General features: G+C 33.7%; 2 protein-coding genes across 5 annotated transcripts; one reads left to right on the top strand and one right to left on the bottom strand.

Annotated features, from left to right (window-relative positions):
- The first annotated feature begins 2,733 nt into the window (after nucleotides 1-2,733).
- Nucleotides 2,734-8,640, top strand: LOC145582955 (uncharacterized). Of its 2 annotated transcripts, none has more exons than XM_081640024.1 (6): nucleotides 2,734-3,127; nucleotides 6,364-6,555; nucleotides 6,741-6,857; nucleotides 6,939-7,088; nucleotides 8,128-8,186; nucleotides 8,502-8,640. In XM_081640024.1, exons 1-6 carry the CDS (start codon nucleotides 2,960-2,962, stop codon nucleotides 8,635-8,637), a joined length of 822 nt encoding a protein of 273 aa, XP_081496150.1. In that variant the 5' UTR covers nucleotides 2,734-2,959; the 3' UTR covers nucleotides 8,638-8,640. The 2 variants fall into 2 exon arrangements, with proteins under 2 accessions (XP_081496150.1, XP_081496152.1); XM_081640026.1 differs by having other exon boundaries at nucleotides 2,991-3,127; nucleotides 6,341-6,555.
- Nucleotides 8,641-11,038: 2,398 nt separating this feature from the next.
- On the bottom strand, nucleotides 11,039-22,475 carry LOC145581911 (uncharacterized). 3 transcript variants are annotated; one of them, XM_081638945.1, is made up of 17 exons: nucleotides 22,363-22,475; nucleotides 21,105-21,288; nucleotides 20,670-20,813; nucleotides 19,837-20,089; nucleotides 18,509-18,595; nucleotides 18,329-18,419; nucleotides 17,547-17,613; nucleotides 16,309-16,351; nucleotides 15,834-16,005; nucleotides 15,614-15,712; nucleotides 14,141-14,203; nucleotides 13,081-13,219; nucleotides 12,337-12,538; nucleotides 11,992-12,107; nucleotides 11,806-11,845; nucleotides 11,457-11,615; nucleotides 11,039-11,353 (listed from the first exon to the last, which is right to left on the bottom strand). In XM_081638945.1, exons 3-16 carry the CDS (start codon nucleotides 20,802-20,804, stop codon nucleotides 11,458-11,460), a joined length of 1,665 nt encoding a protein of 554 aa, XP_081495071.1. In that variant the 5' UTR covers nucleotides 20,805-20,813; nucleotides 21,105-21,288; nucleotides 22,363-22,475; the 3' UTR covers nucleotides 11,039-11,353; nucleotide 11,457. The 3 variants fall into 3 exon arrangements, with proteins under 3 accessions (XP_081495071.1, XP_081495073.1, XP_081495072.1); XM_081638947.1 differs by having other exon boundaries at nucleotides 11,992-12,098; XM_081638946.1 differs by lacking the exons at nucleotides 21,105-21,288; nucleotides 22,363-22,475 and having other exon boundaries at nucleotides 20,670-20,831.
- Nucleotides 22,476-22,954: the final 479 nt, after the last annotated feature.

Genomic DNA, 22,954 nt, shown 5'->3' with positions numbered 1-22,954 from the left:
AGTTAGAGTTACGCATCGGCAAACGTGAAAGTCAAATTGTTTATGGTAAAATAAAAACTGGGGAATCCCCCTCCTATTACAGGAGAGGGGATGAGAAATCAAACCCTAGTCACCCGGGGAGGGGGGGGGGAGATGGAGGGACTAACCATCCTTCCACTCATCATTCCTCAAGGGGTGGAATCTTGCTACAAATTATAAAGAAAGATAGATAACATTTTAATGCATAAATGAAGCCAATTCAAGAGTGGGACATGTGGGCATTGACAGGATAAAGTCGTATCACCTAGTCAAAAATAATTCCTAAGTCCACCAATAGGGAAGAAGGGTCGAACCACAAGGAAACGAATTAATTTATTCCAAATTAAATAATCCAAATTATTAAGTAACTAAATTATAGATATGATAAATTAAACTAAGGGAGATGAAAGTAGGGAGAAATCAATTAATAAAAGCCTAGGGTATAGGTTCACCAATAAATAATATTTCGGGGTAAAACACAATACTCAATCATCAATGCATCAACTAATCAGATCATAAAGGGCTTTCTCTATGTATTACAATCGCAGAATTAATCTACTGGTACTAAATCACATCTGTCGAATCTTGACTTAACCATTTAAATTAACCAGCCTATTGAAACTAAGCCTAAACATCAATTCTCATCTGTCGAATCTCAAATCAATATTGCTAAACTCATACAATTAAAGCAGGCCTAATCTAATTGCATAGCATTAAATCAATCAATAGGAAATTAAACAAACATTGACAATCAACAATAATAAATTACCCCTTCATATTAATCATGGATCCCCACAAAACCCTAGAAAGAAAACTACTCACACATAATTAAATCTAAACTAATCAAAGCAAATAAACAAGACATGATGAATTAAAGAAATTAAATTACTAAAAATAATAGAGAAGAAATCATTACCAAAGTTAACGGAAATTATGAATTGAATTAAAGAAAAAAGTTGTAGAGAGAGAAACAAGAGAGAAGTTTAAGCTAGAGACTAAGTTGTAGAGAGAGAAAAGCTAAGAGAAGAGTTAATTGTATCAAAAAAACTAAAAACGTATTTATACAAAGCCTCTAAAAATCCCAATTAGAAACTAAGTAAAATCGCCGGAAATAATTTTCCAAGACACGTGCCCGGTCAGGCAGGCATCGCTCGGCCGGGCCCGCCTTTTTCCTTCAAGAGCATCTCTTGCGCCCGGTCGGGCGCGAGACAGGGCGAAGCATGCCTTAGTCCTTCTTCCACCCCGCCCGGTCGGGCGCGCCTCAGGGCGAGGTGCCTGAGCCGGGCAAGGCCACTTGTGTCGACTTGGACTTCTTGTTTGGGCTATTAACTTCGGCCCAAACTAAATTTCTTCCTTGGGGCTTTAATCACTCGGTCCAATGCCTCGGTATCTTCAAAGTCGAGCCCTTAATCACCGGTTTAATGACTCTAACTGACCTTGGGCTACTAAAGATGGTCGTGCTCTTCCAATGCTTGTAGTTGCTCCAAATAATCCCGAGAAAATGCTCCAAGTGTGCAATTTCCTACAAAACTCAACCAAAACTATGAAAACACTAGAAAACACAAATTAGTAATAAAAGTGACTCTAAAGAGCCAAAAACACTACTAATTACGACCAAGGGATGGGGGTAAATCACTATATAAAATAGACATATCAGGCATGTGACTTGGTAGCATTTCTTAGCTTTGGATTTCTTATTACTAGATTGTATCCGTGCTAACGCACGGATTATACATACGATTATATGTAGTATGTATATTTAGAAAGAAAAAATAGTAGAAGTGGAATTTATCAAAAACCAAACTAAAGAAACCATGTGCTAAGGAAAATTGACTTCACTCTCCAAAATGATGCTAGCACTATGCTCCATTCATGAAAAGAGGTGTAAATCATTTTTTTAGTGAGCTACTCATGATTCATTTAAAGCAATAAATTTGTCAAATTCAAGTCAAATTCACTAGGTGTAACAAAATCCACAAATATCTACTAATTTAAGTAAAACTAATAATTATATAATGTCTTTCTTTGTCATGGATGATTCTCATTGAAAAGGATCATGTCCTAAGCTGAGTATAACATAAGTATAATCCTTGTAAATCTAATTAACAAATTATGAAAATGATCAAACTAAATTAATGAACCTCTAATTCAAAAACAAGCTAATCTCGAAAGTTAGTAAATTCATAACAATGAAAAATACACTCAGTTTTAAAACAATAATTACGTTATAATAATGCAGGAAGAACTAGAAACAAAAGGAGTAGTGAATAGTGGTGATACAGTCGTACAATTGCATTTGTTTGAATGTTATCATCTTAAGTTTCCGTAATTTTTCTTATTTCAACGGATTAGAATCACCTATGTTAACAAGTTGGGAAAACCAAAGAAACTTTAATCTTGAATAAAATATTGTGAATTTGTGATACTCCACTTTTTAGCGCCTTTTCTCTTCAGCTTAATTTCAGTTTAGTTCAGTTCAGCTCCAATCAGTTCAGTTCCTAATTTCCTTCTCTCATAAACAATTGATTTCACCCTCTATTCAGTCCAATTCAATTTAGCTCCAATTAGTTCAATTCAGCTCAGTTTAGTAAATCTATACGTTGGAATAATTAATTTAAGAATGTGATAATCATCAAGGTAAGAACAATAAAGAAAAAAAAAAAAAATTATTATTTCAAAGATACCCTTATTTCACCTTTTCTTCCACCTTTTTGGGTTTATCATAGGAGCATATTTATCTTTCTCGTTTCTTGATTCGCCATCTTTCTTTCCTCATCATACAACACACACTCACACACAAAAAATTTAGTGGGGTTGGAATTTGGCATCATTAAAAGTATCCAAAAACCCAAGAAAATCAAAATCACAATTTATTTTTTTTTTCAGAATTTGAGAAATTGTGTTATTAAAATAAATAAACCCCAAAAAACACTCGGAAAACATGTCAACCACCACCTCATTGCGGCTGTTGTTGTCTCTGTCACCATCTTCACCACCCTTAAAACCTTCTTCAAGCTCTAATTGGAGCCTCTGTTCTACTTCTCCATCATCTTCTTCTTCATTTCACCGAAAATGGTTTGTGCCAAAGAGATCTTCTTTCAGTTTTGGGGTAATTTCTTTTTCTCTTAGTTTTCTCCAGTTTTTATTGCTTAAGATGTTATTTAGAATTATGGAGTTTGTTTGTTTTGTTTTTGTTTCTGAAATTTTCCTTGAAAAGGGGTAATGGGAATTTAGGAATTGGGAATTGGGTTTTTTTTTTTTAAAAAATAATTTATTTTGCTGTGTATTTGGATAAGAGACATAGGTTTAATTGGATTTGAACTGGGTTTTGTTGTTTCTGAAAATTAACTAAAAAAAATCTTTTTTTAAAATAGTGGGCTTGATGGTGTGTATAAATGTTTGTTTGTATAATAAAATTATGGACAATGCTTGCTTTTTGTTGAATTATATAAGCTGAATTTTAATCTGTCTAGTGTTTGGGTAATGTTGCTGTGCTAAACTACAATTTGGGAGTGACTATTCTGAATAGATCTCTTGTATCAGTTTGATCTTCGTCCGCTAGTGTTGTTTTATGGATGTGTGGTAACTTATGTAGTTATGTATGCACTTGGCATCATGTGGTTCATTAATGTAGGAGTTAACGGATTTGTTTGTGTCGAATTCTTTCACTCGTGTTCAATTTTCTGATATGTAGCTAGAAAATCAACCCACATGGCCACATTCATGAAATTCAGTGAGGTTGATCATTACCAGTGCTTTTGGGATCAAAGGTCCATTGTGATTGTGTGTGCTTAGTTTAGTAATTTAGTTTGGGTGTGCTTTTTATGATGTTTCAGTGTTTCACCCTTCTCTTACTGTGACGGATGGATCAAGTATGTCTGATGGCGGATGGATATTTTTATAGTAACCGACTAACCGGGACTTTTACCAAATTAGTAAAGTTTGGATAACTTGCAATTTAAAATCTCAATATTACCTAAACAAGTGCCTATCATATTAATTTTGTAAAAAAGAAGACCATCATTAATTATGTCATTAGTTTCATTACCTTCAAGTCATCTCCCCTCTTGCACTTTGCTGCTTTGACGCACCATCATAACCACCACCAAGGCTCCACCTTCTCTTGGTCGGACTGGTTTCATGGGTCTTTTTACAGAGAGGAATATTTTGAATCACTCAAATGCTAAGGACCTTCATGACTAGCAGATGGAGGCGCATATCTTGAATATGCCGGAGTTAATGAATTGAGTGATTATCAACTTGGATCTGTAATGCTGGTTTTATTGTTTAATTAGAAATGAAGTCATATTAATTGAAGCCACCAACTGGAAATATACTAGATCTTGGCATCCGGATTGCACCGAAGTTGTCCAAAACCTCCCTTAAACCCTTTTATTTCAATGATAACCATACGATTAACTAGAATGAAAAATTGGAAAGTCATTTGTGGCATTTATTTCTCCAATATTCCCGTATCAAGGAGGTGGAATATTGCCAAATATCTATAGAGCTTTAATTTTCGGTTTCATTGTTGTTAGTTGGAGGTATGGAAGTAAATTACCGTCAAAGACTACCAGAAACTCTTGAAAGTTGAAATTATTGTTAAAATAAAAATAAGCAGTGCAGGGGGTGAGTCATGGCAAGATGATGACTCATTAGGAATATGTGGGTTTGTTACGGTCGTATTTGAGAATGAAATTTGCGGATTAGTCATTGTGGGAAATAGCTTTCCAAAATGTGTTATTTTGGTAAAATATTAAACAAGTTCGAGTCCTTGTTTACTTTCATCAAGTACTACTTTGGTGGAAGAATCTGAAAAATAGTAAATGAAAAAGGGGAAGATAGAATTGTTGAGAGTAATGCCTGATGAATAATGAGATCATATTGATGCTCAAGTGGTTTTTTAATGCAACTCTGTATTAGTTTGGCTGAATTTGAGGTGAAGTAATAGAGTAGAATTATTGCAGGCGAAGCTTATCACACATGCTTTTGTTCAAGATACATATACTAAAAAAATCCTACACATTAGCTATTTACATTTGTGCTGTTTCATGTACACAGCTAATGTTTTTGGGGTTATGGTCTTTTATGGTATCCAGGGTCTTTAGAGCTATCTTTTTATGCTGTTCGTAGGTTATTTGATGAATCTAACTTCTAATCCTACTCATGACAATATATTTATTTATATTTTTGCACTGTGTTAAATAAAGATTGGATGTTAATTTGTGTTGCTCAAGCATGATTGTTTAATGGTGCTTATATTATACAAATTTCTTATTCTTCTTCCATTTGATAATCAGAAATTTCCTGCATACTTCTTTGGATGCAGTAAATGCATAACCAATACCTCTCTGTATTTTTCTGCCTTAGTTTTGAACTGTGGAATGCAATCAGTGCAAATTTAAGTTGCTCCCCCGTCACCCCCCCCCCCCCCCCCCCCCCCAAAAAAAAAGAAAAAAAAAAAAAAACCCAAATATAATGGACCATGTTCTTTGCTTGGATGACAATTGTTGGTCAATTTGGTTGCCTACATGATGGCTTTTAAGCAACATCTCCTCTATTGGGTATGGATCTCAGATGGTAGCTTTGAGTGGTGATATCTATATGAGTCTATGAGAGTATGAGGTCGTAGTTGCAATAGCCAAAAGAATTACTGCATCTAGTGAATTTGTTAGTTTTAAAATCTTGAAGGTTGGGACATTTTCTTTGGTGACTTTCTATACATTTATAACTTTTTCTGTGAGGAATCCATAACATTGTCTCTTTGTATATCAGAAATAATTAAAGAGTATTCAAACACATAAAAGATAACTGACTAGAGATAGTAATGCAATTCTCAATGGCTTCTCTTTTCTTTAGCCGTTGATCATGACTTAATGTAAGATCTATGTTTAAATAAAATATCACCTTATTTTAGGCATTGTCTTAATGAAAGATCTTGTATTTCTGGAATTCCATATATATGCACAGTTTTATAGAGGTTTTTTTTTTTTTTTGGTCATGTTACTCTAAACTCTTCATTACACCTCAAATACCCATGTTGGATTTTCGATAATTGAACTTGGATAGACACTTGACATTTCATTTGGGACCTTTTTATAATAGACAAGTCTAGCACTTGGTCACATGCGTGATTGTAGTACTTAAAATTACTCATTTTGTGGAACATGACTTGTATGTCATGCACTCGTGCTTTAAGTAAATTAATGGAGAGTTGGAGACACATATGTCTTAATCCTTGTCAGTCAAGTTCATGTCAGCTTGAGATCATTTATCATCTTAAATTGTGGACATTTGGTTTTCACTAATGATTTACTACCAGGGACTGTTTTTATGGTATGGTAGATTGGTGCAAATATGAGGAATCCGGAGAACATGGACAAAGGAAGGACTGGAATTGAAAACGTCATTGACATGTTTGGTTCTGATGAAGAGTCTGGCACTAAAATACCAACACAAGCACAGTCTATTGTGGAGGGGTCAAGCACAGTAATGATGTCTGAGTTCAAACCTGCTCGTGATGTTGATTATATACAGGTCCAATTCTTTTATTGCAATCTCCTTTTGCTTGATCCCTGCTTAAGCATTTGAGCTTGTTATTAGAACCATTCTGATAACATCCCATTACTTCTCTTAAATGGCATTCCCCCTGTGTTATACACTGATGCCTATATTAGTCATTGGTTGTTTTGAACAATTCATCTTTGACAAATATTTTGCAGGAGCTGTTAGCTATTCAGCAGCAAGGGCCAAGATCAATTGGATTTTTTGGAACCAGAAATATGGGCTTCATGCATCAAGAGCTAATTGAGATACTTAGCTATGCTATGGTTATCACAGTATGTCTATTTAATTTCTGCATTTTATTTGGCTGCTCATAGTTCTTTTCACTCAATCATGAGCGAATTCTGTTTATGCAGAAAAACCACATATATACTTCTGGTGCCTCAGGCACTAATGCAGCTGTCATTAGAGGTGCACTAAGAGCCGAGACACCAGAACTGCTTACTGTAATTCTACCTCAAAGTTTGGCAAAGCAGCCTCCAGAAAGCCAGGAGTTGTTGGCTAAAGTAAGAATTTAATTCCTTTCAATAGGGATTGTTGATGCATAACATGTTATTACCTACTTTTGTTTGTTGTTGTCCCTATTGTGTGTGTGTCTGGAAGGGGGGCAACAGGGAAATGAGGGAGGTATTTTATGTGCCAAACCTTTTTAAAAAGTTATTGCAACTAATGTGAATGTCTTCAGAAATGTTTCATGTGTCACTGACTTACCATCCTTTTTTTTCCTGTCTCCCCCCGTTGTGACATTATTTGTGTGTAGATTTTGTTGTTGGATGTTAATACATATATTTTTAATTATAAATAGACTAATTATTACTTTGAAAAAGATACATTACATGTATGTAACTTTTAATGTACGTGAAAATGTCACCTTCAACATTTTGGGAATATTGTTATTGGTAGCGATCTTTCTTTCTTTCTCGGCCCTTCTTTCTAAATTACTTTTTTTGTGGCAAGTATTTGTAGTTTACATCCACTGTGTTAAACAGAGTTAAAGTTTCCTATAATTAGATAATTAAGTTGCAGTGGACTTAGTATGGAAAAGCTAATGTACTTTTTGCAAGTGTTTTGAAATTCGTCTATGAACTTCCACTCTTCCTCGTCATACAACTTCTCTCATCTCTTCCCATTTCTTCTTAATTCCTTCCTCCCGTTCCTATCTAATTATGTGGGCTTGCATGTCACAACTCATGAATGATGTGATAGCGACCCTCCATTATGAGTGATTTTAGGATTTCAGTGACAGCTATTTCGCAAATGTTGCAAAGGTTATTTTGATGAAAAGATAATTTGTTTTTTAAACTCAACTCTAATCCTTTTTTTTTTTTTTTTTTTTTTTTGGTGAAAGATAACTACTTATCTTTTTTTTTTTTTTTTTTTTTTTTTTGAAAGACAACTACTTATCTTTGAGTCCATCTTTGTTTTGCATGATTTGGCTTTGCTGTATTTTATACAAAATGTAATTGGAATTCCTTTTTCTGCTTCTAATTTCGTTGGATTTTTCGTTCACCCTATTTAGTGTCACTGAAGCCTATCCTTTTACAGGTAAAGAATGTCATTGAAAAGCCATATAATGATCACTTACCTTTGTTAGAAGCCAGCAGGTATAAAGATTTCTCATATACTTGACAATTCACATTAAAGCCCTTTAGATTGATGTTTGATTAAACTAATGCAAATCTTTCCACAAATGTGTTAACAGTTGACATTATTGTCAACATTATATCCATGTGTTTTACTATATCGTCAACTAGGGGGAAAAAAATTCCTTAATAAAAACATATTTACTACTGTAGTTAAACAATTTTGTCCTTTAAAATTATGTGTTATTTGTTATGTTTCCAATTTTCATATTATGATAAAGGTAGAACCAATGAACCATGATTGTGTAATTTGGAATAACTTTAATTAAATTGTAGGTTATGCAACATGGACATCATTTCACAAGTTCAGCAGGTTATTTGTTTTGCATTCCATGACAGCAAATTACTCATGGAAACATGTCAAGAAGCGAAGAACCTTAGGAAGATTGTAACTCTCTTTTATTTAGATTGAGTACAAATCAAAGATGGAAACTTTCTTTTGTTTGTTCATATATTATTTTGGAAGGTGGAAAGAGAGATTCTTATGAATAGAAAAGCAGTTAAACAGTTCTCGCTATGCCGGTGGATGAATTTCTAGGAGAGAAAGGGTTGTTTAGCATTCTAGAATAGAAGATTATACAAACCAATTGAATTTTTTTCTTGCAGATTGTTTTATTCAAAGGAACCCATTTGCTCCTTGTCTACATATTATTGTAGATTTGTAGTTGCTGATTTATTTTTTATATTTTGTACATTTTGCAAACCAATCATTAGTATTAATTATTCAAATTTGTATTATCTCAGCATTTGTCAATGATTTTCAGTTTTATTAATTATTCAAATTTGTATTATCTCCAGCATTAGAATATTCAACAGGGTAAGTTTTAAACTTTATTTTGATAATTCTATGTACAAGTGTGCACTAGATAGCGCGCTAAAATGAGTGTTCATATTCAAAGTAAAGCCCTGTAAGAAAAGAAATCTTTTTTGTTGTTGTTGGCAGCCCTTGGGCGTCCACCAGGCCACGATGCTGCTATATTGCCTTGGGACTGATTCGTTGCAACGGTGTTGGAATTGATATTGCACTTTCCTTTTTAAGAAACTACTTGGAGAGTTGGGAGTATCAGTTCTCCTCATTGATTAATTTTGGTTACATACAGAGTAAAAAAATGGTAGTAAATCACTTTAATTTATCTTTGTATTCATGTGAAGATAAATATACATAATGTTTTATTGTTTTTATTAGAAAAAAAAAAAATACATAATGAAAATGACCATCCTACAATAAAAAAAATAAAATAAAAAATAAAAAAAAAAACTCTTTGAAAATGTTCGGTATCTCATTGCAATGCATGTTACTAAATACTTCATGGCCTGTTTGGTTTAAAGTATTTCATTTGAAATGTTGGATTAGCCATGCTTGGGTAATCCAAACATTTGGATTTAGAATTGGCCCAATTCCAACCTAATTAAAACATTAGTCCATATATCAAAATATGAAATTTAATCTAAAAACCCATCATTTGAAATCCAACTCCTCAAAATTAATGACATTTTCTCTCCCCCTCTCTCTCTTCGTGCTCTCTGCCTCTCTTTCACTCAAGCTTTCTCTCTCTTCAAGCTCTCTCACGCAAGCTTTCTGGAATTAAAATCAATGATTTCAAATTAAATGCGAGTATCCAAACGCAACCTCGTATAATTCAAGCAAAATTAGTTTTAATTATCTTTCTTTTATTGCTTTATCAAAATAATTACCTTTCATACTTTCTATTATATTAAAAACCTTTCATTTATATCATTTATTTTGTTATATTATTCTATCCACCCCAAAATTACTAGCAATGTTTTGAAATATACTCTTTACTTTAATCACATTTTTTTTTTTTTTTTTTTTTTTGCTGAACTTGTGAAAACGTTTAGTAAGTTGGCGAGTCTATCTTAATGTATATATTTTCCAAATAAAGATAGTTGAAACCAATTCTTCCTACAATCAATTTTATACTTAGTACGGTTAGTAGTATTTATGAATGAGCAAAAATAAATGAAAAAATTGACGGTTCAAAGTTGTATACCAGCCAATATGGACAAAAAAAATGGAAATTACCCGGTGAGACCGTGGGTGTAACCATGTAATCATTAAAAAGGTTGACAGCCAAGACAGAACTAGGGATGGCAATGGATCTGGACCCGACCCGGATCTGTGGATCCAGATCCGTTTTTCACGGATCTGGGTCTTCAAATTTTGGACCCAACGGATCCGGGTCCTGCTGACAAAAAACGGATCTGGATCCGGGTCTAGCCCCAGACCCGGATCCAGATCCGTTTACCCGTTTTTTATTTTACATATTAAAAAAAAAAAAAAAAATTTGTTTGTTTCTTTATTTAAAATGTTGATGCTGTTAGTAGTGATAAAGATTAGCCCTTTCAAGAGATGAATTTTGGATGCTCATATGGAATATATCATCGTATATGTAGCATCGTACTTTTTTCCGTTGTTTATAATTTTTATTACAAAATATAAGTGTATAAGTTAGTTACTTTGTGTTTTTAGATTAGGTGTATAACATTAATTAAGGTTGAAATTAATAACCCCCAACGGAAGTTTAAAATAAATTTTTTGACCCAAACATTACATTTATTGCAAAAAATTAGGCAAAATATATTGGACCCGTTTTGGACCCGAATCCGGACCCGGATCCGTGGACCCGTCGGATCTGGATCCGGGTCTTCATTTTTCAGACCCGATGGATTCGGGTCGGATCTGAATCCTAGATACAAAAATGGATCTGGATCCGGGTCCATCTAGACCCGGTCCAGATCCGACCCGTTGCCATTCCTAGACAGAACCAACAGAGAAAAAAATTGCCAAAAATGCTAGGATAACTCATTAGTCAAAACTCAAAAGTGTAACTACAAATGTCATTTTTATATCAATCAATTAAAGCCTTAATCCCATAAGTGGGATCGGCTACACAAATGTCCTTTTTACTTCTATCTAAAATTTCCTACAGCCCTTCTCAAACCTTATTTAGTTATTTATTCACCAAACTTGGAAGGCTGGAGATTAGCAATACAGTTAACCTTAAGAGGCCCAGTGCAAACAGAATCAAATTTGCATTTTTGAAGCTGTCATTTTAGCAAGCAGATGAATGACACTTTTTCAACTTCAGTTCTCATCTCTCCCTGCACTGTTCATGGAGAGCAGATACAATCATACAAATGTGAATTTCAGGTTTAAAAAATCGAATCATAGGCTGTAGCATAAGAATATTTATGCAGATACAAACAAACCTTAATAGTCATCAGAGTAGTTGCCATCACTGTCTTGTTCATATATCTGATATTCCCCGACATCTGCACCATCCAACTGCTGATTAGAAGCTCCTGTAGATGGAAAGCTTTCAAATAGTTCCTGCAGGTAATTTCTTGATATGTTCTCTGCACCCAAATCTGAACTATGTAAAGGAGATACAATTGGTGTTGAACATGTATCTAAAAGGGGAAAAAGCTACATACAACAATAAAGAATTAAAGACATTGTATTGTAAGAGACAGAATCGGCACAGCTTCACTTCTGCAAGGCATGGCCACAACTAGGTTTACAAGTATTATTACAAAAAATAGCACAATACGTGGATACAGGAATCAGACTGCAGGGTGAAATCAGCATCGTCTCCATCCTACATAAGAACAAAACACATGTCGTTAGAAAGGGGATATATACAAAACAGATATCTACTCGTAGCCTATTAACATCATCTAACCCAACCGTGGCCTGTAGTTGAGGAAAAATCTGGATCAAAACCACCAAGTGTATGAATCTCACCAGGAATACAGTGTCATTTATGTCCAATTCCTCTTCACCATCTTCATCCTCAATCTCATTGTCTTCATCATCATCGTCATCGTCGTCATCTCCTTTATCTTCATCACCTGTCAGCTCTGCTATGACAGAATTAGTCAATATCTGACAAGCAAGCAATGGGCGAAACTATAAAGGAAATAGCCCGAGAAGGCTGAGATACGACAACTAGTTATAAAATGCAAACATTTACTACTGATAAAAGCAAAGCACCGCTATAATTATAGAGGGAGTAAGTTGATAATTAAAAGAAAGCTAATCAACAATAAACCTACTGAGTGCTGAAGAAGTGAAAAAAATAGAATAAACCTGGATTAGCTTGCAATTCACCCTCTTCCCCGGGCTTGAGATTGTTTACTTGGTAGCGCATCTTTTTTGACTTCTCAAATTTTTCAGAAACACGTTTCAGCAAAGATTCAGCACCGTCTAGAGGATACACTGATAAAAACCTCACTGCAACACCTAATCTTAAACTATCAAGAACATATGATGTGTACCATCCCGTTGAACACTGCATAGCATTGAAAAAAAAAAGAGAAGATGAAATGATCCTGTATAATGAACATATGATAGATATATGGCATCTAAAGTAGTATTCATTTAAGAAAATGAAGGAATCACAAAGATTACGAATTAATGACAAGGCAAGGGTGCTGGAAGCTAATGAGAAATTACAAAGTAAATCCTCTATAAACTGATTTCTTTAGCTATTTGTGCTATAACTGTACAATTTAAGTTCATCCTAATAAATCCGTTCAGGTGGCTGCAAAAGCTCATATGGTAATGCATAATGATAAACCTGATACCACATAAACATGGCAGTTTTCAAATATATGCTTCAGCTTTATGACAAGATTAGAGACAGCAATTATGCAGACGACACCAAAGTTATAGTCTTAGAAAGCATTGCAATGAAGGATATTGTTAACCAATGCTGAGCAGCTGGAAGCCTGGCAGTTATATAGATGAACTAGGAAGTAATGTAATTAAATATTTATCAAATAAATTTAAAAAAAAAATAAAAAAAAAAAATGGATTAGAGAACAGACTAACAGTGCAAACAGTGTGGTTTGGAGGTTTTCGTATCTCATTTTGAATGTAATCATCGGCAAGTTCAGAAAGTTGAAAATAAGTCTGACATTTGTAAGGAAAAACCCGAAATGCGCACAAATCCTCCCAGTTATGCTTCTTTCTGTAAAATAAACGTTTACAAGATAAACAAAAATCAGTTAATTATAGATATTTGAGCACTTTATTTTTACTAATACTACTTTCCAGATAATACAACTTTTCAGTAGGTCAATTTCTGACCTGTAAACTTTTCAAAAAAATTAAAATTGATTTAGTTAACAACTTTTTGAAGCACTTTATTTTTACTACTCCCTCACTTTCCTATGGTTACGTATTCTATTTCGGGTGTATCCTTTCTATGGTTACATTTCTGAACTTTCTTAAAAAAAAAAAATACTAATTTTACACATTTACCACCATATTTTCACACTCCCATAACACTTACCCTCGTATTACTAACTTCCACTGCAACTATTCCCATTCCCAAAGCAAATATTTCCACTTAACAAAATGTTTAACTACTCCCAAAACAAATATTCTCATTGTACATACTCCCAACTTCTTTTTCTTAATACCTGCTTAATAAACCAAATGTAACCGTTGAAAAGTCTTTCTGGATTCCGGTGGTTTTGGCACACTTGATCTAGTTTATGATGTCATAGCTAATACGCTTTCAATTAGAAATAATGGTTACACTTCTCATTTCATTAGAAGACTTAGAGCCAAGGTTTCATTGGAAAAGTAAGACAGGAAAGAGAAAAAAGTGGAATATTGTAAGAAAAAGATAATGAAAATAATGTACAGTAGTATATTATAAGAAAAGAATAATACAATAAGAGGTCATATTATCCAAAGTAAATAAAGTGCAAGTGTAACCATTTTTTAAATCAATTAATTACATTGACTATGATAACAGAACAGAACAAATATCATACAAAACATAACCTAAACATTAATCATCAAAATGTCATCAGAAATCAGAATCACATTGAAACAAAAACTAAACTACTTTATTAGAGATCAAATCAAACAGCTAACTTACCCACTAGCAGCATCACAATATCCTCTCAAAGATGGGGGAACCCTGAAATCAATTCTTTGATATCTGTCAAAGTTTACGATAGTAAAATCAAAATTCAGGTTAACCAAGGTTAACTACTCCTGCAGTAGATCAAATGACACATTGAAATTGAAAAAGAAATTCTTGCAGTCAACTAGCAGTCTCAGTGACATCTAAGGTTGACTTAGGTTAACTATCACCTCTTCAGAGTTCAAATGACATGTTGAAATTGAAAAAGAGATCCTTGCAGTCAAATTAGCAGTCTCAGAGACATCAAAGGTTCACGTGGCCAATTAAGCCAGAAGGCACAGAACAATCTCCCAAAAAAAAGGAAAAGAAAAAAAGATCAAAGATGACTAATTCAATTGTTTATAATTCAGGAGTTATTAAGCCAAGCAATCATCCAGAAATGGCTCATGAAATTTAATTCTGCTTCGTGATTTTTTTTTCCAGAAACTGAAAGAAAACAGAGCATTCCTCAAAAGGGGCATTTAGGGGTGTACACATTGCCCAAATCAAACTGTAAAACCGTAATGCAGAGATTGATGAATGGCCTCCCAATGAGGAGCTCCCCCTTTAAGAGTAACAGGCCAATAAAAGAAGGTTTGTGAGGTTTTCGCTAGGGTGAAGGAAGTGAAAAAACCTTCTTGGCCTTTAGTGGGAAGAAGGCTGGTGGGAACGAGCGGAGAGAGAGCAAAGCAAGTTCCAGCGGCGGGTTGTCTTCATGGCCCCTTACTCGTTGCTCTGTCATTGTCTGATTTTTGGTTGTTTGATCACACTCGAAATTATGTATTTACTTATCGTCTTTTTGCCCTTGCTTGGTAGTTCCGTAGCTGGTTTTTTCGGACGTTTTCTAGGATCAGAAGGAACTGCTATAGTGACTGCTACGTGCGTTTCATTCTCTTCGATCTTATGTGACCCGAAAGAGAGCTAAATGGACATAAGTCCAAAAGATGCATTTTTTTCAGACATAAACTAATCATCATTCTACATCTTCATCCTATTGTCTTCACGTAAAAAGAATATATAAAAATATTTGCGGAAAAAAAAAAATTTCAAGCTGAACCTCGTATTACAAATTCACAATTGTTTCTATTGAATAAGCAAGGGCTACTGCTCGTAAACACAACATACATAATCTACCAGGTGATGTAATAACATAAATTTTCCAAGTAAGACACGTAGGCAACTTTGACAATATTATCACAAAATTATGATAATAATATAATTTCATGCAAATTTTGTTTTAGAAGCATTATCAATATGTCATGACTGGAAAATAGAAATCATCAAGCAGTTGCTTGATTTGATCTAAGATACTTGACTCACCATGGCCTGCAAGCTCAAACAGAAGTAGGAGTGTAACAAGAACAACTCTCAGTGCACAATGCAAAAAGGATAAAGACAGTAATTTAGGCTATTTAGCACCATAGATAAATTTATAAATGAACTTACATGCGAGATTCAGGATCTTTGCGAGGATCATAACCTTTTCTGATCCAGAACCTATGGAACGGTCCACTTCCAAAGTAGTATGCACTCCGAAAAAGAAGCCTGTACCACCAAACAGCAGAATAAAAAGCCACAAATGAAAATTTGTATATATATAAACCTACAGATTTTTGCCACATCAACATTGAAAGAAGAGCATAAAGATAACAATGACAGAATAAACCTCTTAAGCATATGGTCTCCAAATTTCAGACCCTCTTTACACAAGCGTTCATGGATAGAGCTTCTTGTCCAGATGGGTCGTTCATCAAACAAGTTAGACACAACCATCTGCCATTTCCATTGATCTGATCCTCGTGATATGTATTCCTCCCAGTTAACTCTTTTAGGAATCTGTATGATAGTTAAGTGCTACTAAGCAACAGGGAAAGATGGATAGTAATGTGTACTTTTAATTGTAGTATAGCACAATAAAGTGCCTTCAATAGGTAGATAGTACAGATATTTCAGGTTAGAAATTGAAACACTGTATATCAAAATTTGAACAAGTGACGTAACTTTTAAGTATTCTCTAACAAAGGAAAATAAATCTCATAAACAATATCAGACAATCAGATGGATAATGCAATAAATTCCGAAACCCTCACAAGAATACAAGTACTTAAGGTTTTCAGAAATAGATCTCCAAGTGAGGATATCTTTGATATTGAAATCGATTGCTAGACATGGTTCAATCTCCATCTGCATAAAGGAAAAAGGCATATCAGTCATTCGGCATATGTAACCCACTTTCGCAGAGTCACAGACAAACATAAGGACTAACTGTTTCTAAGTCCAAGTATTTCCACAAACATGAGCCAAATTAACAGTTATTTTTACTGCCAAGAATCAGAAATCAGTTTATTTCAGTCATCATAAGAATGACAACATAGTAAAACAAAAGCAACCATATAGTGATCATCAATAGATTTGGAAACTATGCCTTGGTGGCCATCCCAATATAATGAGACCATTAACCCCAGCAGCTATAACCTATAAGATGTTTAAGGAGCATAGAAAATTTTCCTTTAAACCTTCTAGTGCTTAATTTTCCTTTAAACCTTCTACTGCTAATATATGTAGAAGTATCCCACAAGACAACCTCAACTTCAAAATATAAGCACTCTTAGCAGTCACTAGCAAGTATCAACAATGCAGTTTGAAAGTCTTTCATAAATAGAGTATCTGCAGTAAGTATAAAGTTTGTGTACATCATAAATTATTGACCTGTGACAGATAAATTAAAACCACGCCTCTTACGAGTCTTACCTAAGACACACTTTAGGTCCATAAATTTTATTTTCTACACAACCCTTCAGAGCCTTTCAAAATGTCGATTACATCAAATATGTCACCCAAACCTGTATGCATACTGCAGACTCAGTAATCTGTTTGTGTATATGAGATTGGTAGTAATGACTAGAACACAGCATTACAGCTTATAATCCCCCATATATAACTCGATATAATCATGTCACTGCAAGAACTTCAAGCAGAAACTAAAGGATGCTATGAAGATGTCTGTGAGAATGTGAATACCACATGCTATGCAATTTACAAGTTGCTGCTGCCTGCCGACATATAATAGGTTGTCCAGCCATCATAGAGGTAGACACTAAGGTTTAAAGGATGGTTCAATATTATAACATTCAAGATGAAACCTAATTGGATTGCACATATGCCTATGACCATGAAATATAGAAGTAACTCTTCAATTTGAGAAATTTTCGACTCTTTAATAATAATTTAAACATCGATAATCTCTACTTTGTGCTCCATAGAAAGAACCAAAAGTCATTTATTAAACAAAAAATCATCTCACGTATTCACTTCAAACTAATGGTTGGTCATATATCTCATCAATAAAGAGTAGGAGCTGCAAAGAAAAATAAAGTACCTCCCACCGATGTTGTACAACTCCCTCCTGTTTCTTTTTGGAACTCAATGTAATCGATGGCCTCAACCTAAAAAGTATATAAGAAAGCATAACAAATGAGTTCACACAGGCTTGATTCACTCCCTAATATTCAGACGTTCAGTAAAATAATCAATTTTAATAAGATTGAAACAGCCATGGCCAACACAATATAGTAGTGTACTAGTATTATTGAAACCAAAGCACACCATATTATCTATAAGAAAAATTCATCGTTAGAGTTTCTGATTGGATTGTACTCATACATGAAATTCAAAGCTAGCTATCCAAAGTTCTCTCATGCATCTTGTCCCAATTATTAAAACAAGGATATCCTAACTTATCTTCAAAATTCCAAAACAAATTAAAAGGTGCACTAGGAAATAAAAAGACAATAAGTAAATAGATCCTTTTTTCATTATTATCCGTATTTATCAAAAGGAAACTTCATCATTAAAATTTCTGATTGGTGCTTACTCATACATGAACTTCAAAGGTGGTTATCCAAAATTTTCTTATAAGGATATCTTTACTTATCTTAAATATTTTAAAACAAGATAAAAGGTACACTGGGGAAAAGAAAAAAAAAAAAGACAATCACGAAACTAAATCACAATAGGAGTTATATCTATTATGATAAGAGCTTAGGAAAAACAGTTCAACAACGCCAACATCCACAGCAAAATCCGAAGGACAAGCAATTCGCTCAACCACCCCTATTAATTCAATTTTAAAATGCTCATAGAAGCAAAACTATAGCTTACACTATATTCTCGGGAACATCTTTCAGTGAAAACAGTGGAGGTACCAGCATCATCAAATTTTCATCATCAGCGTCACCAAGATCTCCCTTTTCTGTGAAAGTAAATTTCGAATAACGAGAACATAAATAATTGAATACAAAATATAAATATCATACTTGCACATAAAGGAAACAATTTTACCAAATGGTCCCTTCACTTCATTATAGCTTCCTTTCCTCTGCGCAGCATCAGCATGTACAGCAAGGACATGCTGATAATCCACCATTCCTACATGAAAAATAAATAAATAAATAAATAAAAAGTTCGGGAAATATGACTGCACTTACTGAACTATCTAATTAGACTCCCTGATCACATTTAAGGTCGATGTGGCTATGGAACCAAGTGAAGTTCAAAGATGCTATGAAAAAGACGTCTTTGGTTAAATCAATCTTCAAAAATCATAAACGGATCTATGTAACAGTTCTTAAGGCAACTTTGTCTCTGTTGTTTAGAAGAATATTAGTCCATAGTAAGAGAATGTGAAGTTATGGTCCTCCTGCAGGAAGTTAGATAAGCAAAGATGTTGAGTCACAACTCACAAGGTAAGTAGGAACCTCTATAGAAAGTGAGAACCTGATACCCTATGTAGCACCGCTAGCACGGAAACAAAAAAACAAGGAGGAGGAGAATCTTCAAAGACTAGGAAACAAGGAATAAATAAATCTTGTAATCTAAATATATATTAGAATGCCTGACACAACCATATTCTAAATATATAAACAGAATACTTAACATTACAACAACATTTTAGCCTCATTTGAGTCATTTCAAGACTTGTTCACATTTACTGAGAAGTACATTGAGGACAAAATTTACGAGTCCTTGTTTCACTTTTCTTTCATGCTCTTTGAAAACATAGACAAATAATAGCTCTTTGAAAATCAATATATACTGTAGTCTCTGGCAGTTTACACATAATTTCAAGTCTTCATAACAAATCAATTGATTTAGGAAGCTTAGCTTTTTCTTCAGAGATCATATGACACAATTCTTAGCTTTTCTAGCTATGTGGTTCAAAAATATCAATAGCAGTCTATCCTTAATTCAGTTGGAAAGTCTAGCGTGGAATTATACAAACTGGATATTGCACAAGGTATATTTTTTTTCCCAACAAGTGACAACTCATATTTGCTAAAACAAATTCAAAAGAAAAACTACGCATTTGGTGTATTAAATTCCTCAACATGCCTTCCCTGTGTAAATTAGTGAGAAGATACATATGCAGTATTCAAGGCACATACAAACATATACATTGAGAATTCTTCGTTTCATGTTCAGTGATACCTCAGAATCCTACCCATTATTATTAGAGAGATAAACACAAAAAATATCTGTAAGAAGACCATCCCCTCCTCTCCCCCCACCCCCCCTCTAGTTAACTACAAGTTGTATTAAATTTTTATAAATGTCTCAAATCAAATGATACAAAATGATTCAAAGAGAGAAATAAATCATAGTTTGCTCACCAGTAAAATTATAAGCCTCTGGCACTCTAGCAACAATATCGGCAGAGAGAACATTAGGCTTTTCAGATTTTTCAGGACTGCAATCCTTGGATTGGCTGCTGCTATAATTATTATTTTGAATACTACCACTATTCCCCTTGGATATTTTCAACAGCAAATTATTACAAGGATAAATCTGGCCAAAAGCAGGATGTGAACATGGGTCTTCAGGACGGAAACGAAGCTCCAATTTGTTTAACTTGGAGCTGCGAGCCTGCACACAATGAAAGCAAAAGTAACCATCAACTACTTTAAGTTGCTCAGAGTTTGCAGATTCTACTTACATGATACAACGTTTCAATATTAATAAACCGACTCAAATCTGGTAGTTATTGCAAAACAAGAATTACTATCGAATTGTCCCTAGAAAGAATTTGCTAGACTTACTATATAATTTACTTTCATAAAATCACAATTTTAGCAAGTAAACTATAGTAGAGTAAATGAAAATTACGGCTATACTACGTATTAGCCCACCAATGTCCAACATAACCTATGATTATCAAATATGATATGTCATATAACATAATCTTCAACCAGTCTTTATATGCTATATTATTCGATTTGCATCTCATCTGATCCCAAAAATAAAATAAAATAAAATCATTTTTAGCAGTATTCAGAAGCAAGCAAAGCAGGTAATTTGACAAAATTTTTATCTAGGCTTTGTATGGAAAAAAAAAGCCACCTTTAAACCTTTATCAGTTGCATCAATTGACCTTGAATTCAGAGAACAATTCCTAAAACCCTAAATATTTGTTGCATTTAATTGGTTCCAAAATTCTACAATTTACCTTAGCTATTGCATCAATTCCACCAAGGGTTTCGACAGCACGCGACATGGATGAAGGATATGCAGGGTAGTGGACTGCAAACAATTCCTCACTAGGTAAAAGTCCTTTTGCAGTACCATCTTCAATGACTCCCATAACTTGGAGCTGTAGTTGCAAACGATTCCTCCCCAAATATCAATTAACGAACTATAATATGATAAGAGATGTAGTAGCAATAAAATTAAGATATCAATCACACTAATCATTCATCAATTAGGGGGCAACATTTCCACAATCTTGTCTATAGGCATAATTCTAATCACTAATAATGGATGGAAATGTTTGAGTATGAAATAATATAATTTGGCCTAAAAGAAATAAACTAATGATAACAATTTATCAGAACTTAGGAATTAAAAGGGGAATTTATAAATGACAGGCAAATTGAAGTAATACCTGAGACTAGAGTGAGAGCTGAGAAGAAACAAGTACTTTCTCTTCCTTGTTCATCTGCCAAAAAGTCGCTGCACCACAACCACCAGTGCCACACTTCAGGTGCACACTGAAAGTGCACTGCTCACGGAGATCAAACAATTGGGACTTTGCAGACCAGACCAATTCCAAAACTTAGAAGTCAAACCTGGCCAAGAATAAAATCAAAGCTCATCAAGACTAATAGAAATTTGACTAAATGTTAGTGCTTGTATACAATATCACTCGTATCAATTTTGACTATTTTTTATGTTAATTTTTTTTTTTTTTTGAATCATTTTATTGATGTTAATTAAAATAAAATAGCAATGTCATTATGATTTGATGCTGATTGCTCTTTCACAATTCTTCTTACAGCTTGTAAGAAGACTCTCCCGGTTGTATACAATATCACTCGTATCAATGTTGATTCTCATTGCTCTTACATAAGCTTCCTGAAAGGCTTTCAAGAAAAATCCAACAAAGTACTACTTTTGTAGTCCAAAGTGCAATCCTTCCTCATACTTCTCACTTTCTCCTCTTCATTCTAGGGATAAAATGTGTGAGGCAATCTAGAGAGCTCAATAAACTTTTCACTGTCATGCTTCCCACTAGAGTCAACTTCATGAATTCTTGTTGTTTTCGCCTTTTCAACAAGTCGAGTAATACCTTTTCCTATAAGTCTCCCTAGAGAAATTAACTTCGGCTAAAACGTTGTCCACAGCTATTGGCCTCTCCTCTTGCATAAAATAATAATCCCACCTTAATTTTCAAAATTTCGGGGTAATATGTGGCATCAAAAGGCTATACAATGTCTCTTACCCAATTCTCCAAATCTACGACGTCAACTTTCCCTACATCATTAGGCGATATATGATGGGAAACCTTCTTCAAGATGAATTCAAGGGGTCATGAAATCATATAACAACCCAAATTTTCAATAATTTCAATCTTATTCTTTGCATTTAAACTTATTTTTCTACCAACCCCAAAACATATGCTATAAAGTATACCAATGTACACATGCAATTCTATTAATATAATGGTGGTTTAATTCTGAAAATAACATAAACAAATATCTCTCAACACTGATTATCAACTATAATTTCATACAACTCACTTAGTATTAATCAAACACGCGCATAAAATCAGAAGAATTGAATCAAAAGCATGACAAGTTAGGGTCTTGATAAATTGAAACTACGAAAAGAGAGAAGATAGGAGAGGAATTGACAGTGTCTACCTGGTGTTAGTCGCCGGCTCAGGCGAGAAAATAAATGGGGCACTACAGAGAGACAAGCGAGAGGTATGAGAATTTGAGAGTGAAAGCCCAGCATAGAGTTTACTCCGTCAATTTCAATTAACTCGCACAGTATTTGATTTACTGATTACTCGTTATTATATTAGGCCCTGTTCTTTTGAGCTTCTGGGCAGAGCAGAGCAGATTGAAACAGAGCAGAGCAAAGCAGAGCCGAGCAGATTTCATTAATATTAATATTATTATTATTACTAATATTATTATAATTACTAATATTATTATTACTATTATTATTATTATTACTATTATTATTATTATTATTTTTACTATTATTATTATTAGTACTATTATTATTATTATTACTACAATTATTATTATTACTGCTACTACTACTACTACTATTATAATCATTAAATTTTATTATTAAATATTAATTATAATTAATAATATTTATATTATTAAATATTAATTATATTATTATTATTAATATTATTATTATCAAATATTAATTATGTTATTATTAATATTATTATTATTAAATATTAATTATATTATTATTAATATTATTATTATTAAA

The sequence above is a fragment of the Chenopodium album genome, chromosome 15 (genome assembly GCF_948465745.1).
Source record: "Chenopodium album chromosome 15, dcCheAlbu1.1, whole genome shotgun sequence".
Lineage (NCBI taxonomy): Eukaryota > Viridiplantae > Streptophyta > Magnoliopsida > Caryophyllales > Amaranthaceae > Chenopodium > Chenopodium album.
Note: the sequence above shows the minus strand (reverse complement) of the source record. Positions and strands in the feature narration are given on the sequence as shown.